The sequence below is a fragment of the Gouania willdenowi genome, chromosome 9 (assembly GCF_900634775.1).
Source record: "Gouania willdenowi chromosome 9, fGouWil2.1, whole genome shotgun sequence".
Classification (NCBI taxonomy): Eukaryota; Metazoa; Chordata; class Actinopteri; order Blenniiformes; family Gobiesocidae; genus Gouania; species Gouania willdenowi.
This window is the reverse complement of record NC_041052.1, coordinates 17,393,621-17,409,375: the sequence shown is the minus strand read 5'-3', so window position 1 is coordinate 17,409,375 and position 15,755 is coordinate 17,393,621. Positions and strand designations below refer to the sequence as shown.

The window sequence follows — 15,755 nt, the reverse complement described above, 5'->3', positions numbered from 1 at the left end:
GACATCTGTGTCCTAGTGTTAGACTCTGTAACCTTATCGCTGCCTTGTTTTTCGCTCCAACTGCCCCCCCAGGGTCTCCGTTTGCCCGGGCCAGCGTGAAGAGCAAGAACGAGAGCTCGTCGTACTTCAGGAGGAAAGAGAAGAGGATCCGCTTCGACATCCGCCGCCTGGTCAAGTCCCAGAGCTTCTACTGGACTGTGCTGTGTCTGGTCGGCCTCAACACGCTGTGTGTGGCCATCGTACACTACGACCAGCCAGACTGGCTCACCTATGCGCTGTGTGAGTAACAGCAGTGAACGCACATCTGTAACATCTGTGATTTCAAAGTCAATGTCAAAACATGACTGAAGCTGTTTCCATTACAGTTTTTTGCAAAATGAAAGCGATATTTCTAAAGTTTCAACAAAGTATGATTGCACTTTGTTTTGGACAAGAGCCTTGTAGCTCCTATGAAATCACGTCCCGCGAGATTTTGCTGCAGGAAGATGGACGCTCCAAAACTCCTTATAACACTCTGCATTCCTATGTTGTTTCACATCTAATGCGGCAGTAATAATTTTAAAGTATAATGCTAAGAAATGTCTCGGTCTCCTCTTCCGTCTACACGTACCGCGCCATGTTTTCTTGGAGTGATCACGTGACCAGGTACATCACATTCTGTGACGTGTAATTGCGGAAAAAGATACATTTTAATAACGAAGCGTCTGAAATACCTCCTCATGAAAGCGTAAAAACATTTTAGCGATATTTGACTGTTTTCCATTACATTCCATTCGTTTTTATTGCACTATTCAATATAGTGCGCATTTCCAAGGGTAATGGAAACACAGCTTATGTCACACTTAACGGTTAATGATATATCCCATATAGAGAGTGGCATACACTTCAGGGCTAGATGTCTTTTTACAGCTTTATTAAAATGTTGATTAATAACTAACAGGGATATATATAGTATAAGCATTGGTAACTGCAATTCTCATAATTGCTGGGTGCTGTTTAGGGGCCTGGTGGTTGCAAAAGCACATAATGAATCACAGAAATATGACCTGACACATGTCCAGGTCATGGATTGATGATGGATCAATGGGTAGATGGATGGATGTAGCAATAAACAGATACTTGTATTGACAGATTGAAGGATGGCTGGATGGATGAAAGGATGGATAGATGTAATTCTGTGTGCACCTGCTAATCCATCTCCTACCTGTTGCCTTCTCTGCATGAGCTACCATGGATTGCTATAGAAGAAAAACACACATTAGATTCACTTACACACACACACACACACACACACACAAACAAAGCCTCCCCTCGGGGGGCTGGGCGCGGGGGTGTGGGTGGTGGTGGGGGGGTGGGGGGCTGGGGGGCCTGGGGGTTGGGGGTTGGAGTCGGTGGCGTGGTGCGCTGGGTCCTTGGCTCCTTGGGGGCTTTTCGGGTGTGTATGGGGGGGGCAATGGCAGCCTCTCGGCTTGGGACCTTGGGGGCGTTCGGGGGGCTGCTTGGCCGTGGGGTGGTCGCCGGGGGCCCCTAGATCTCTCGCTCTTTCTGCTGGCCCGACTGCTTCTTCGGGCCCGGGGGCGGCTTATGGGTTTTGCAGTAGCGGCTCTTGGAATCACATTTGTCATGGACGCACTGGCCTCGGGCTGTGGGATAACACTCATACTGGGCTCAACCATAGACACGTTGTTCCCAAATACCTGTTTTATGTAACTTCCACTCACTTCCTCCTCTGCTCACAGCCACCATCATTATTCCTAAGCCGCACACTGGTCACCAGACTGGCTTGATAACACAACAATAAGCACAATATACACAACCACAATTTCACATCACATCACTTGAAACTTATTGATTATTCCCCACCCATTCGTTTTCCTATCTTGTATCCCTCCTCCCTGTTAACTCCCCCCCCCCACCCCCCTCACCCTGGTGTAACACTGCCCTCTCTCTTTTACATCCTCCCTTTAATAAAGTATTTACCCTTCCCTAGGGAGGGCTGGTGATGGTCACAATTATGCAATGAAATAAATTCATTTATTTAATTGCAATAATAAAATATGCATTGCTGTTAAAAGATTGCACTTCTTGTAGTGTTAACCTTCAACAGCATGTGCAAACAAGGTGAAAAAAAAAAAAAAAAAAAAAAAAAAAAAAAAAAAAAAAAAAAAAAAAAAAAAAAAAAACACACAAACAAAGCCATGAGAACACATCATTATCTAATCACACAAAAGCTCCTTTCTGGCCAGTATTTGCTGTGCGAGCAGCTGCGAGGCCTCTCCTTACCCACAGTCATTGACAGCTGTGATTCTGCTGACTCCTCCTGCACAGATCTGGCTGAGTTTGTCTTCCTCGGGCTGTTCCTTGCTGAGATGTCCATGAAGATGTACGGCCTGGGACCGCAGAACTACTTCCACTCTTCATTCAACTGCTTCGACTTTGGGGTGAGGGCTGCAGGGTTAGAAGTGAGGAAACACTGAGGCATGAAGATGAGCTAGACTGATCACACTGTGTCCTTAGGTGATCATCGGCAGTATCTTTGAGGTGATCTGGGCGGCCATCAAACCCGGCGCCTCGTTCGGGATCAGCGTCCTGCGAGCGCTGAGGCTGCTCCGGATCTTCAAAGTCACCAAGTGAGTGATGACGCTCCTTAAGTTTGTGTTTTCCAGGACACACCTTAATGTTCTGCTGCACAAACAGTGCATACTTCTGCCACCTATTGACACAGACGCATAATGACATGTGGATAGTAACGGCATTGATGCTGTTTCTCCCTAAATAGTTTCACACGTGTTTACAAAATGACTGAGAAAAATAAACAACACATCTTTGCACGACCATAAAGACAATCTTAATTCTTAATGCTTTTCAAAATGGGATGAGCAGGCCTTCTCAATCCGTGTATCATTCGTTCATTTGTTTTTTGTTATGTAACAAAACATGAAAAATGAAAAAAAAACACTAATTATTTGATATTTGTTTCCAAAACCAAAATGAAAAAAACGGAAAACGCCTTGTTTTTCAAATTCAAGCTCTTTTGCTTCGGTACAGAAAACGAAAAACGGAAACCAAACACCTTTATTCTTTTTCTCTATTACCGATTTGCTAAAGTACATGACCCGGAACTGAAGCGTTACACATTTCGCAATATCGTTAGCTCTGCAATACTGAGGAGTCTCTAAATCCTTCGAAATGTCCGTGAGGAGGTTCCCAACACCAGCTAAAGCGAAAAGGACATGATTCGGATGCACAGTTGGAAGCAGCGATCTTGTCATGCCGAACTGCCGTTAGCATAGCCATTAGCGTCGGATGAGAGTACACTTCCGGGTCATGGACTTTGGCAAATTGGGAATGGAGAAAACAAATAAAGGTGTTCGTTTTCGTTCTCTGTACCGAAGCAAAAGAGCTTGAATTTGAAAAACAAGGCGTTTTCCTTTTTTTCATTTTGGTTTTGGAAACAAATATCAAATAATGTGTTTTTTTTGTTTTTCATGTTTGTGTTACATAACAAAAAACGAATGATACACGGATTCTTCTCGTCCAACATCAGTGCCTGACCTGATTACTGCTTTACCAAATTAATTGGGACAAACTCCCCACAGAAACACTGGAAACTGTTATAGCTGCAAAAGGGGGACCATCCCCATAAAAATGGTCATTTTTCTGAATGCTTTTGTCCATATACAGTATATAGGTTACGATGATAATGCAAATGTTAGAACCAGTGTTTTAGTGGGCCACACACATGAATGTTCGCTTTGTCCAACGTCAAAGGGATGACAGACTTCAAGTAGTAAATTGCCCTTTTGTTGGCCTTTGACAAACTAAAACCCATTGAAAATTGCCATTCCATGTATGTGTGTGTGTGTGTGCGCAGGTACTGGAACTCCTTGAGGAACTTGGTGGTTTCTCTTCTTAACTCCATGAAATCCATCATCAGCCTGCTGTTTCTGCTTTTCCTCTTCATCGTAGTGTTTGCTCTGCTGGGAATGCAGCTCTTTGGTGGCCAGTGAGTCTTAATATTATCACACATGTTAATGTGAGTAAGATCTCTAATCCCTCCAGGTATTTTGGACTATAATATTTTTTTTTAGAAGAGGCTAGATCCCAGAGATAAAAACGCATTAGGGACAGACACAGGCTTATCCTACAAAGAAAAACAAGCCACAGATGATGATGATTATTGTTTTATAGAGCACTGAACACTCCTTTCTTCTCTCTCTGCAGGTTTAATTTCGAAGACGAAACCCCAACAACCAATTTTGACACGTTCCCAGCAGCCATTCTCACTGTCTTCCAGGTAAAGTCCACTGCATGTGTTCAGATTTAGTCCAGAATAACAGTGCGTCCTCTGACTCAGGGCTGATTTTCATTCCCATTCAAAGTCATTGATTCACTTGAAGGAACAGTATTTGAACACCATCACTTGATGATTTCCTGCTTGAGATGTTAGTTGCGTCACACAATACTTCCACATAGATGTTGTGACGGCCCCATTCCCACACCTCATGGTGAAGAAATCAGTTTTGAATGGTTTAAAGTCCAAGACGGCGAAAGTTTTCCTCTTTGAGCAGAATAATGTTACCTCACACAAAGTAGGAATGGTTTGGGAAACAAAACAACCATTTAAAGGTGTTAACTCTGCCTCCAAATTTCAAGATCTCAATTCACTTCAGCATCTGTGGGACAAGCCACGTTGAGATGTTGGAACACCTCACAGCATCTAGGATTGAAAGGAATTGCTGTTGATGCCACAGCACATTTTTATGGTGAATACATCTCTGAGTCTTTCCTTCTTGCCCTGCAGATCCTGACTGGCGAGGACTGGAACGCCGTCATGTACCATGGGATTGAATCTCAGGGCGGCGTGCATGGAGGAATGTTCTCCTCCATCTACTTTATTGTCCTGACTCTCTTTGGAAACTGTATCCTGCATCAACGGCTTTAATGCAGCCGTATTCAGGTTTTCCAACATTTGGTGGTTGTTTTTCTCCCTTGACTGCAGCAATAATAAGACACTCTCCTCAACGTGTTTCTGGCTATCGCTGTGGATAACCTTGCTAACGCTCAGGAGCTCACTAAGGTATCTTTCTAACCCCTTCCACTCACTGTATAAAATATTTGAGGATATTATTAGTAGCTGCTGGTACTCTATCAGTTTACATTTGTTTCCATGTGCATTTATTCTCCCCTATACTTGAATTTATTTTTGACTATCCTCTGCTACTATTAGCTTCTTGGCTTCTTGTTTGTAATGGCTGCACTGCATGCTGTTTGTACGTTTTGCTGCAGACTCTTTGGTCTTCTTTGTGTTTTCTGTGCAGGATGAAGAAGAGCAAGAGGAGGCCATCAACAAGAAGCTAGCACTGCAGAAGGCCAAGGAGGTAAAGGAGGTCAGCCCCATGTCAGCCGCTAACATTTCCATCACTGCGTAAGTAACCTTACTCTGATTGTTAGTACTCTATCCGTCATGCTGAAAGCTAACCTAATGTTTAGACCAGTGGTTCTTAACCGGTATTCAATGAGTTAGTCTCAGAGGTTCGGCAGGGGTCACGACACACACAGCAAAAATGTGTTACATTATGATAAACTACTTGATTAAAAGATAAATTACGATAACAATGTTTAAAATGCATTTTGAACAAAGCAAAAAAGTCGACCCAGGCTTACGTGTGTGTCCGAACAAATTATATACCTATGTTACCTTCAATAAGGTTAAGAATTACTGGTTTAGACGTTAAATGACTGATGTCCACAACAGATTTGGACATGTTTCCATTCAGTGACCTTTTTGTCAGGGACGTGCTGGTCCCTGTTTCTGTGCAGTTTGCCTGATGTCCTTCACTGCCTTGTGTATTCTATTTCCCTTCCACATTCCAAAAATCAATTGTGTTCAGTTAGATTTAGACTTTAAACTAACGCATTGAATTCTCTCCTAGTTTGCATTGGGAACTTTATCAGAGATTATCCTCTCTTAAATTATCAGGAGGTGTTATTTCATTGGAAGGTTAAGTTAATTGATTTTGAAAATGGTCATATGGTGTTAGTACAGAGAATATATAAATAATCAGAAGAACATTCATTATCAGTGGAACTATGTTACGTGGACATAACCGTTTGTCTTGTATCTTGAAATAACCCTCACCTTTGTTTTCTTCTCATTCTCTGACTGACCTGTAAGTGTATTAAAGGATGGTAAAAACCAATGTAAACACTAATAGATAATTAAAGAATATAAGAGAGAAGCCTGATAGTATTTTTAATTTTTTTGTGATTTTAGGCATATTGTATTATTGTAGTGTACCCTAATATTAAAATGACAGTTCAGTCACATACATAAAGTTGTGCTGAAAAGAATGATACCAAACATGACAAGATGAAACTGTTTTTGCAAGTACTCAAAAATACCCGGGTCCCCAGAAAGTTCAGTATCCGGAAAACTGTGTTTCCTAGACGTCAGCATTTTCCTTGTGCGGGCGACAATCCCTCACTTGTGTTTTCCTCTCAATCTCTGATCTCTGACTGTCCACTGATTACAGTGCGACCTAGCTCTGTGTGTGTCTCTCTGACTTCATCCCCCCTTTCTTACCCTTCTTCTGTTTGTGCATGTGCAGTTTTCTCCCACACAGTCGAGGTAACGCTCACTCTAGCAGCTCATCCATCTGCAGCGTTAACTCACTGTGAGTTAGTACAGTCATCCGCCCTGACGCTCCGCGCTGTCTGTGTGTGTCGTCTCTGTGGCACAGTCATCACATCAGTGTTTGGACTTTGTGATTGGCTGCTTTGCAATGGTTTCCATGCTAATCCTGCAAATGTATCTTTCTTTCTACATGTGTGACATGTGTGTGCAGCTCCGGATGAAGATATAATATCCACACACTTTACTGATGAGTAAAAGTGCTCATATCTAAGGTTTTATTGCTGATTACAAGATAATACTTTACAAAATTAGGTTTTTAATTTGACATGAAGCACTTTAAGGAGTCATTATTATCGCTACTTCTCCCCCGTCTGCCTCTCACACAAACTCCTCCCTGCACCGCCTCAGTCTGTTCCTTGGTACAGAAACGTCCCGGCTTCACTCACTCACAACACAACAAGAGCAGAGCTAACACACGGAAGAACACAGACGTTAAATAATTTGATCAGGAGGATATGGTTAGCCAGAAAAAGCATGTCTCAGTTGTTTGGAAATGGTTTGGAATTTAACCATCAGATGTGCATTAAAAAATGTCCAGATAATACTGAGAACCAGTTCTACCTAAAGGTTGGAGCACCACTAATCCCTTCCAACATCTCCAACAGCAGTATAAGGTACAATAGGAAGAGTGTGTTTAACTGCTGCTGCAACCCAGACCGTGACTTCCGTCCAGGCTCCTTCCCCGTATGAAATACAGCTTATGACGTTTCATTAACTGATCTGTTTTCACAGAAATCGGTCATATGCAACCGCTGTATCCCTACTGATGAGCAAAAAAAATTAGGTATTGTTTCATATAGGTCTAACCCAGCCGAGAAGTATCGAGTCTTAGCATGCGCAGAGGAATCTGTGCCAAGAGAATTAACAGCACGCCCTTTGAGTCTCAAGATTTTAGATGTTTTTCTCTTTCAAGGGTGTTTAATTCAGGTACCAGAAAAATGATGGCCTCTTTTGAAATAAAAATTTGTCTAATTTAACACAACTAACACAAATGAGCTCACATTTTAACATTTCCACATATGCATCACTTTAAATGTTCTCATAGGTAAAGCATTACATTACAGATATATGGAACTGAACTCTATATTGAGTTACCAATATTTTAATGTTTTACTTGAAATTGTTTCTTTGAGCTAATGGATTTGCTGCTCATGAGTTTGAAACTCTTGCTGTAGCACAATTGCAAGCATTAATGAGATTAGATATATGTTGGTTTAATAGATTAGACTGGTGACTCAAAGCATGTTGTATTTATTCATGAGGGAAAAAAGTTCTATAAATAACATTTTTCAGTCATTTGTGTTTCCTGACATTTTTCAACAACAGTATAGTTGGAAAATTGAAAATAAAAGCCAGTGGAAGCAAAAAAAAGAAAGAAAAGTTGGAGTTTATAATCATTGGCGTTGATGGTGCTTCTTCTTCTTCTTCTTCTTCTTCTTATTCTTCTTTGCGCTTTACGTGCTCTGTGTGCAGCCCGTTTAGGAGCGTTTTGAAGTTTCCTGTCTGTTTCAATGTTGCTCCTTTTATGTGTTTGTAGGAGTTATGTCTGCACCCCAGTCCATCACTACCTGAGGTAAACACCAGTGCAGTCCAATAACGCCCACATGCAAAAAAAAAAAAAACACATTGCATACATTCCCCTGCATTCATCTGTCATCACCAGCACTCCCATGTTAGAGACATTTAGGAGTTACTAGTTAGTTCCATGTCAACCATCCACCTCTGACGTTAGAGGTCTTAATCTATCTGCAGAGCGATGTCAGTTTTTACTGGGACAGATAGAAACAGTTAGCTACTCCATCACACTCAGGTCAGAGGAGGACAATGGGCGGGGATGCGGCTGGTAAGGCCCTGACTTTTAAAGATTCAGATTTACAAAGGAAATACCTCCCAGTTCCTTATTATTAATTTGATTGTCTTAATCAATCTTCATCATCAGTCTTCTTCTAAGGGACGGCCGTGGGATAAAAAGTGGTCCGTATACAGAACCCTGTCATCGGGCTAATGTGCCAACATGCACTATTAATTATGTGTTAATTGAGCTACAGATTTTCCCATTCCAGCCAAGCTAACCTGCGGGGTAAATGTTGGGAACCACTGATGTAGATTATGGAAAGTTGGGGTCATATAATGAAAGTGTTAGCAGACATTCTATTGGTGACATACAGGTATTTTAAGTGTAAAGCATTAAAGGAAAGTTTGGTAGGCACATAGAACAAAAATGCAGGAACACATGACTTTTACTGAACAACCATTTTGTGTTTAAGGACATCTTAAATAGTACAGGAAGGTAATCAGGAGATTAGACAGAGCTTGGTGGATACAAGAGGAAGAAACATGTCTACTCAAACACATTGATTTTATTCTAATTACTGTGAGAATGTTTTAAATAACTCTTGACAAACTGCACACACCAATCAGCTTCTGTCCAAGTAAACAAACAGGAACACTATCACATTCACATCATCACATTACAGAACCATTTGGTCACATTTAACACTATGACAGACTTGCTGCACAGAAGTGAATAAAAGACAAGTATCTAGTAGCTTTATTGACATCGTTATAGTGACATATTGCTTCACTGCATGTCTTTTTGTTCAATGTGACAGAATGGTTCTTTAGTGTGATGAATGTGTTAGTGGTCCTATTTACAGTAACAGAAGTTGGTTGCTGTGTGGAGTTATTCTTCAGTAAAATGGCGACGGCGTTGTGCCGTTCTTGTAACGTCATGTCCATTTTCCTGTTTACTTCTATGGATTGGTCGTAATTTGGACTTAATTAGTGGTTCTGGTCTGCTGTTTCCCAAATGTATCATCCATGATCTCATTTGCATGTCACTGTTCTGCTCTGAGACACTGCAGACTTAGAGCAACTCTAGGGACTCTGATTTTTTTGTTAAAAAGTTCCTCAATTTTGTTTACCTAGGCATGTTTTATAATTTTTCTCTATTTAGATGACTTTACTGGCTTTTAAACTTTTTGAAATTGTACCAAACATGCTTGTACCAAAGATGCTTCCCAGGGTTAATCGTTTTGACTACTGTTATTAATTTTATATACTTCAGCTAATTTACAGAAGCCAGGAGGATTACAAGAAATTTGACCATTCGCTGTACTCAGCCACCTGTGTTATGGGAAAAATACCATTAAATTGCATGGTATTGTCCTCAAATATGTAAGTGAGGGTTTGGAGGGTTTAGTCTACATCATATAGCTATTTCTATTTCATTTTCCACAAAATACTGTCGTCTGGTGAATCACCATTAAGTTTTGCATGAAATGTTGTCACAATCATTTAGTCACCCATTTTCCAGGGAAAAATTCTGTATAAACTAAATGTATTGTTCCAAAACATGCATGTGGGGTGTTTCTGTGTCATATTGTGGCCTTATTTTAAATGAATAATTAAAATGAAAAGGATTCAGATTGTTTTTTCTGTTTTAGAATGTGAATTCCATGTTTTCTAATATCTATTTTCACGGAATATTGGAGTCCCTACAAATTTCAGCCAGATTGATACCTACCTTTAAGTTCAGCTCTGAGCAGTTTTTGTAGGAGTATAAATAGAAGCCGATGTGTCAGGAATTTCTGACCAAGTTCCTTTTCCTTTCTCCCAGTAAGGAGCAGCAGAAGTCTATGAAGACCATGTCGGTGTGGGAGCAGAGAGCCAACCAGCTGAGGAGGCAGAACCGGGCGAGCTGTGAGGCTCTCTACAGTGAGCTGGAGCCGGAAGAGCGTCTCCGCCTCTCCACTGCTCTCCACATCCGGCCAGACATGAAGACCCACCTGGACCGCCCGCTGGTCGTGGATCCCTGTGACGGCCATCCCAATTCCCAAACAGGTACCATTACAGCACCACACCAGCCCCATCGCCATCATCGCCACAGAGACCGGACCAGAACCAAGGAGGAGAGCAACGACAATGGCAATGCAGTGAAGGAACACCACCACGTCCATCACAGCCATGGCAAAGAGGGGAAGAGTGACCGGTCCCGAAGTGGCGAAGGAGGCAGGAAGCATCACCACCAAAGCTCAGGTGAGAATGGTGCGACAAACGAGAGAGAGCATCGCCACCATCATTCACACCGGCAGTCCCGGGGAGGCAACGGCACGGTGACCAGCGGAGGGAGGGGAGAGCTCCGGTCTCGACACAAAGACAGATGCTCGTCCAACAGGGATGGAGAGAGGAACTCCAGCAATGGAGAGAGGAGGAGGCATCGCACACACGGATCCAAGGGCCAGTCCACCGCCGAGGGCGAGGAGAGCACAGAGAAGGAGAAGAGCCACAGGTAACCAGAGTACTAATACTTAGTTACAGAATCTGAAATACTCAAGTATACTAAGTAATACTGTACTTAAGGAGGCTTTTTAGGTATTTGTACTTTACTTGTTGGTTGACAGATTTTGTAACAACACTTGTTAATGGCTCGTACCTTTGCCATAGTGTATGATGCAGTGCAACAGCAGCGTTCATAATAATAATAATAATAATAATAATAATGGCTTGGATTCATACAGCACTTTTTTCAAGGAGATGCAAAGTGCATTACAGAAACCATTATTCAGTCATATTAGTCGCTCACATCAGTCATCCCGGTGATGGTAAGCTACAATGCAACCACAGTGGCTGCCATTTTGTGCCCCTCTGACAATTCATACCGATTCATATGGGGCAATGTGGGTAAAGTGCCTTGCCCAATGACACAATGACAATGACTTGGATGGAGTGGGATTTGAACCCCTAACCCTTCGGTTATTAGACAACCCACTTTACCACTGATCCACAGTCGCCCTGCTTTCATTTTTAAACACGGTTTCGCCGCATTCTTATTGCCTACATCCGATGAGTTGACAAAAGCTGTTACAAACGGTGAAACCAGCTTCTCGTGTAGGTAAACAATGGATTACTGACTGTAATGGAGTATTTCTCTGGTCAGAAAAAAGTGAATGGGATGTCAGAGGGGAAGAAAGCAACTCCTGGTATCTGCAGCCAGTGATTCCACTGCCGCTGTGTTTCAAACAAACAACACAAGCCAGTTAGCAGGGATTTCCTCTCAAACAAACTGATCTCCAACACAAAGTTGACCATTTTAAACCCTCCGGCACTGTTATTTAAAGCATTGAGTGGTTCATTTATGATTTTATTGAGCATATTTTGCAAAAATTTCAGAAAATAAGTCTTTATCTTGGTTTGTTTACACACACTGTTACTGTCTAACCTATATATTCAATAAAGCACACACACTCCTCCTATAGGGACCACCAGGCTTGCAACATCATGCAAATAATGCTTTTATGTAGGGAATGCTAAATTCCGGATTATCACTGAGATCAGAGAGCAACTGAATATCTTTCTTCAGTCAGTGTATCGGGAAGATTGGTTATGAGATAGGATTTATGGTTCACAGGGACAAATATTGAAAGTGCTTGCGGTAAGAAGACCGCCTCTTCTTTATGATTAATGATCTCAGACTGATATTTCCAACTTTCCTCCATCTCCTGAAACAGGGTGGGTGACTCGGAGGGGGAGTCCTTGCCTCTCTCCCCGCTGCAGGGCTCTAGAGGCAGCAGCTGGCCTCCCGACCTCCCAGAGGACTCTGACAACCAGAGGAACGTCGGACGGACGGGCCAGACCTCCGTCCACATTCCCCCAGTGACCATCACCTCTCCACCAGGGGAGACCACATTGATACAAAGTCAGTACCCAAACTCCATTACCTGATCACTTTTAACTGTTGAGGATGGTTTTCAATAGGCTCATCTTACTGCCAAATCACTCCTTCCCACTGGGTTTGTTTGGAACTTGTAAAAGATTAGGTGTAGGGTCTTAGATTGGATGTTCCCTCCAACATTTCAATAGCTCTTTCATTTTGAATGTTTTTGTTATCTTTTTGTGTTTATTTTTTGCCATTTAGGGTTTTTGTTGTAATTTTGTGTATTTTTATGGTCATATTGTGTATTTTTTGTCACTTACTGTGCTTTAGGAGTACTTTTGTGTCCTTTTGGTGGTTCTCGGATTTTTTATTCCTTCCATACAGCATATTTTGTGTCTTTCGAGGTGAGGGATAGGGAAATTTGAAGATAAATTCCATGTATTGCAGTGTGCAAATGCGCTGTCTTGCTCTGAGACTGGGAAGGAACTCCATATCAGCGACCAGTCCCACATGTTTTCGTTACCTTAGCATGGTAACAAAAGCAGCATACCATAGCTGGCCAAGCCGGGTTAAAGGGGCGGGGCTACAACATCAGGTCTTCTTATCGGTTTGTCTTGTTGTACTGATAAAACATAAGTAGTGTGGCATTATCAGATGAGTAATTAACATGCATCTCTAATCAATAAACATGTGCATAGTATGTGTATGTATATGTATCATATAACCTGCCAACATTTTCTTGTGTTTTTCCTCTGTGTGACTGTGTTTATTGTGTATCACAGTGAGATGTCCACTTTAAGCCTCTTACCCTCTCATGGTTTGTCTTCTCAGTGAACAGCATGGACTGTGAGACCATGCCAATGACTGAGAAGACCCTGGAGGACCTCGGCCAAGTAGGACCCAAACCCATCCTGCCTTATAGCTCTATGTTCATCTTTGGACAGACCAATCCGTGAGTACCCCTTGCCTTAAAATAATGGCCAAAAAAGAAAATTGTCTTTGGAAAAAAAAGTTTTTGTAGAACGTTTATCTATATGACATTATTTTGATTTAATTTGGATTTTAGTTACATTTAAATTTTTGCAACTTTAATGCGTTCGTTTAGTTTTATTCGAGGTCTTTTAAACAGAATTGTATTTAGCTTTAATTACATTTATTATAGGTTTAAATTAATTTAGTTGTTTTACTTATTAACTAATGGTAATGATATATAATAATAAATAGAACTGCAAGCAGTTACGAAAAGGGGTAAAGCCTTCCAATTCGACTCGGCCCCCAGGTTTCGCGGAGCCCATGGAAGTATGTCACGAAGGCTGATGGGCTTGGGGCGAGCGTCAGGACACAGGCCAACGTGCTATTTGCGGTGAACATGTGAATGTAAAGTTTATGACGATGTAATTAAAAATGTGAAAGTTACAGGCCAAATCGTTTGTACCCATTTTATACACATACTTTTTGGTGTGGGCGGTCTATGTGCCCTTCTACATACAGTATACCCTGTACATTTCCCAACCCTCTACATAATACTCGAGCTGAAATAAATGTTTATGATGTTGTAATAAGCCATGTCCACTTTGACCGATCGCGATTAACTTATAGATATGGCCTCAAGATCACACCCACCAACTTTGGTAAAAAAAAAAAAATCGGTCTTGTCATTTAAGAGATATCAATTTCCCATATTTGCAGTGCCCCCTAGTGGCCTACATTATTCAAATTTGGCGCATACCCCCACAGTCACATGCCAACCAAGGATCTCAGATTTGGTGTTGGTAGCATTTATTTTGACCAAGATATGTAACAGTTTGCGTTTTTATAGCTAACTGGAAAACTTTACTCATTAACATGTTTCGCATATTTTGAAGGAACAAAATTCTTAGTTAAAAAAAAAGTTGAAATTGCTTGAAAAAGTTGATGTTTATTAGAATATACATCAAAAGCCAGCGGACTGATGACATCTACAGTGATAATGTCAGAATTCTACAGAGTGGATGGGAAAATGAAAAGTTAAAAAGTAAAATACTTTAAAAAGTTGAACAGTTAGAAAAAAGCTGATGCATAGCATAAAGGCCAGAAAATATTTGAACAGTATGAGTTGAGACCAAACTTGTTGAAATCGGTTGAAAATTGCAGGAGTAGTTAGAGCTAGAAGGAAGAGTAATAATACCTATAATAAAGTATATGGATAACAATAGTGAGGATGCCTCCTGTGTCCATCCATCCATCCATCCATCTTCTCCCGCTTAGCCGTTTCCGGGTCGCGGGGGCAGCATCCTCAGTAGGGAGGCCCAGACTTCCCTCTCCCCGGCCACTTCCTCCAGCTCTTCCGGGGGGACCCCGAGACGTTCCCAGGCCAGCCGAGAGACATAGTCTCTCCAGCGTGTCCTGGGTCTTCCCCGGGGCCTCCTTCCGGAGGGACGTGCCCTGAACGCCTCACTAGGGAGGCGTTCAGGGGGCATCCTAATTAGGTGCCCGAGCCACCTCATCTGGCTCTTCTCGATGCGGAGGAGCAGCGACTCTACTTTGAGCCCCTCCCGAATGACTGAGCTTCTCACCCTATCTCTAAGGGAGAGCCCAGCCACCCTACGGAGGAAACTCATTTCGGCCGCTTGTACCCGTGATCTTGTTCTTTCGGTCATGACCCAAAGTTCATGACCATAGGTGAGGGTTGGAACGTAGACCGACCTGTAAATAGAGAGCTTCGCTTTTTGGCTCAGCTCCCTCTTTACAATGACGGACCGGTGCAGACTCCGCATCACTGCAGACGCCGCACCAATACGCCTGTCGATCTCTCGCTCCATCCTTCCCTCACTCGTGAACAAGACCCCGAGGTACTTAAACTCCTCCACCTGGGGCAGAACCTCATCTCCAACCCGGAGAAGGCACTCCACCTTTTTCCGGTCGAGAACCATGGACTCGGATTTGGAGGTGCTGATTCTCATTCCGGCCGCTTCACACTCGGCTGCGAACCGATCCAGTGAGAGTTGAAGGTCACGGTATGTTGGAGCCAACAGGACCACATCATCTGCAAAAAGCAGTGATGCAATACTGAGGCCCCCGAACCGGACCCCCTCAACGCCCTGACTGCGCCTAGAAATTCTGTCCATAAAAGTTATGAACAGAATCGGTGACAAAGGGCAGCCCTGGCGGAGTCCAACCCTCACCGGAAACGATTTCGACTTACTGCCGGCAATGCGGACCAGACTCTGACTCCGGTCATACAGGGAACGAACAGCTCCTATCAGGAGGTTCGATACCCCATACTCCCGGAGGACCCCCCACAGGAATCCCCGAGGGACACGGTCAAATGCCTTTTCCAGGTCCACAAAACACATGTGGACTGGTTGGGCGAATTCCCATGACCCCTCAAGGACCCTGCTGAGGGTGTAGAGCTGGTCCACA

The 15,755-nt window shown here is 42.6% G+C and overlaps 1 protein-coding gene across 1 annotated transcript in view; it reads left to right on the top strand.

The window, feature by feature from the left end:
- cacna1ba (calcium channel, voltage-dependent, N type, alpha 1B subunit, a) overlaps positions 1–15,755 on the top strand; it is a 126,207-nt gene that overhangs the window by 66,090 nt on the left and 44,362 nt on the right. Inside the window, 13 exon segments of the mRNA XM_028458069.1 lie at positions 64–279; positions 2,329–2,441; positions 2,518–2,630; positions 3,875–4,006; positions 4,225–4,297; positions 4,805–4,922; positions 5,013–5,080; positions 5,322–5,428; positions 6,612–6,677; positions 8,235–8,270; positions 10,317–10,988; positions 12,208–12,395; positions 13,185–13,305. Coding sequence (XP_028313870.1) covers positions 64–279; positions 2,329–2,441; positions 2,518–2,630; positions 3,875–4,006; positions 4,225–4,297; positions 4,805–4,922; positions 5,013–5,080; positions 5,322–5,428; positions 6,612–6,677; positions 8,235–8,270; positions 10,317–10,988; positions 12,208–12,395; positions 13,185–13,305 — 2,023 coding nt within the window.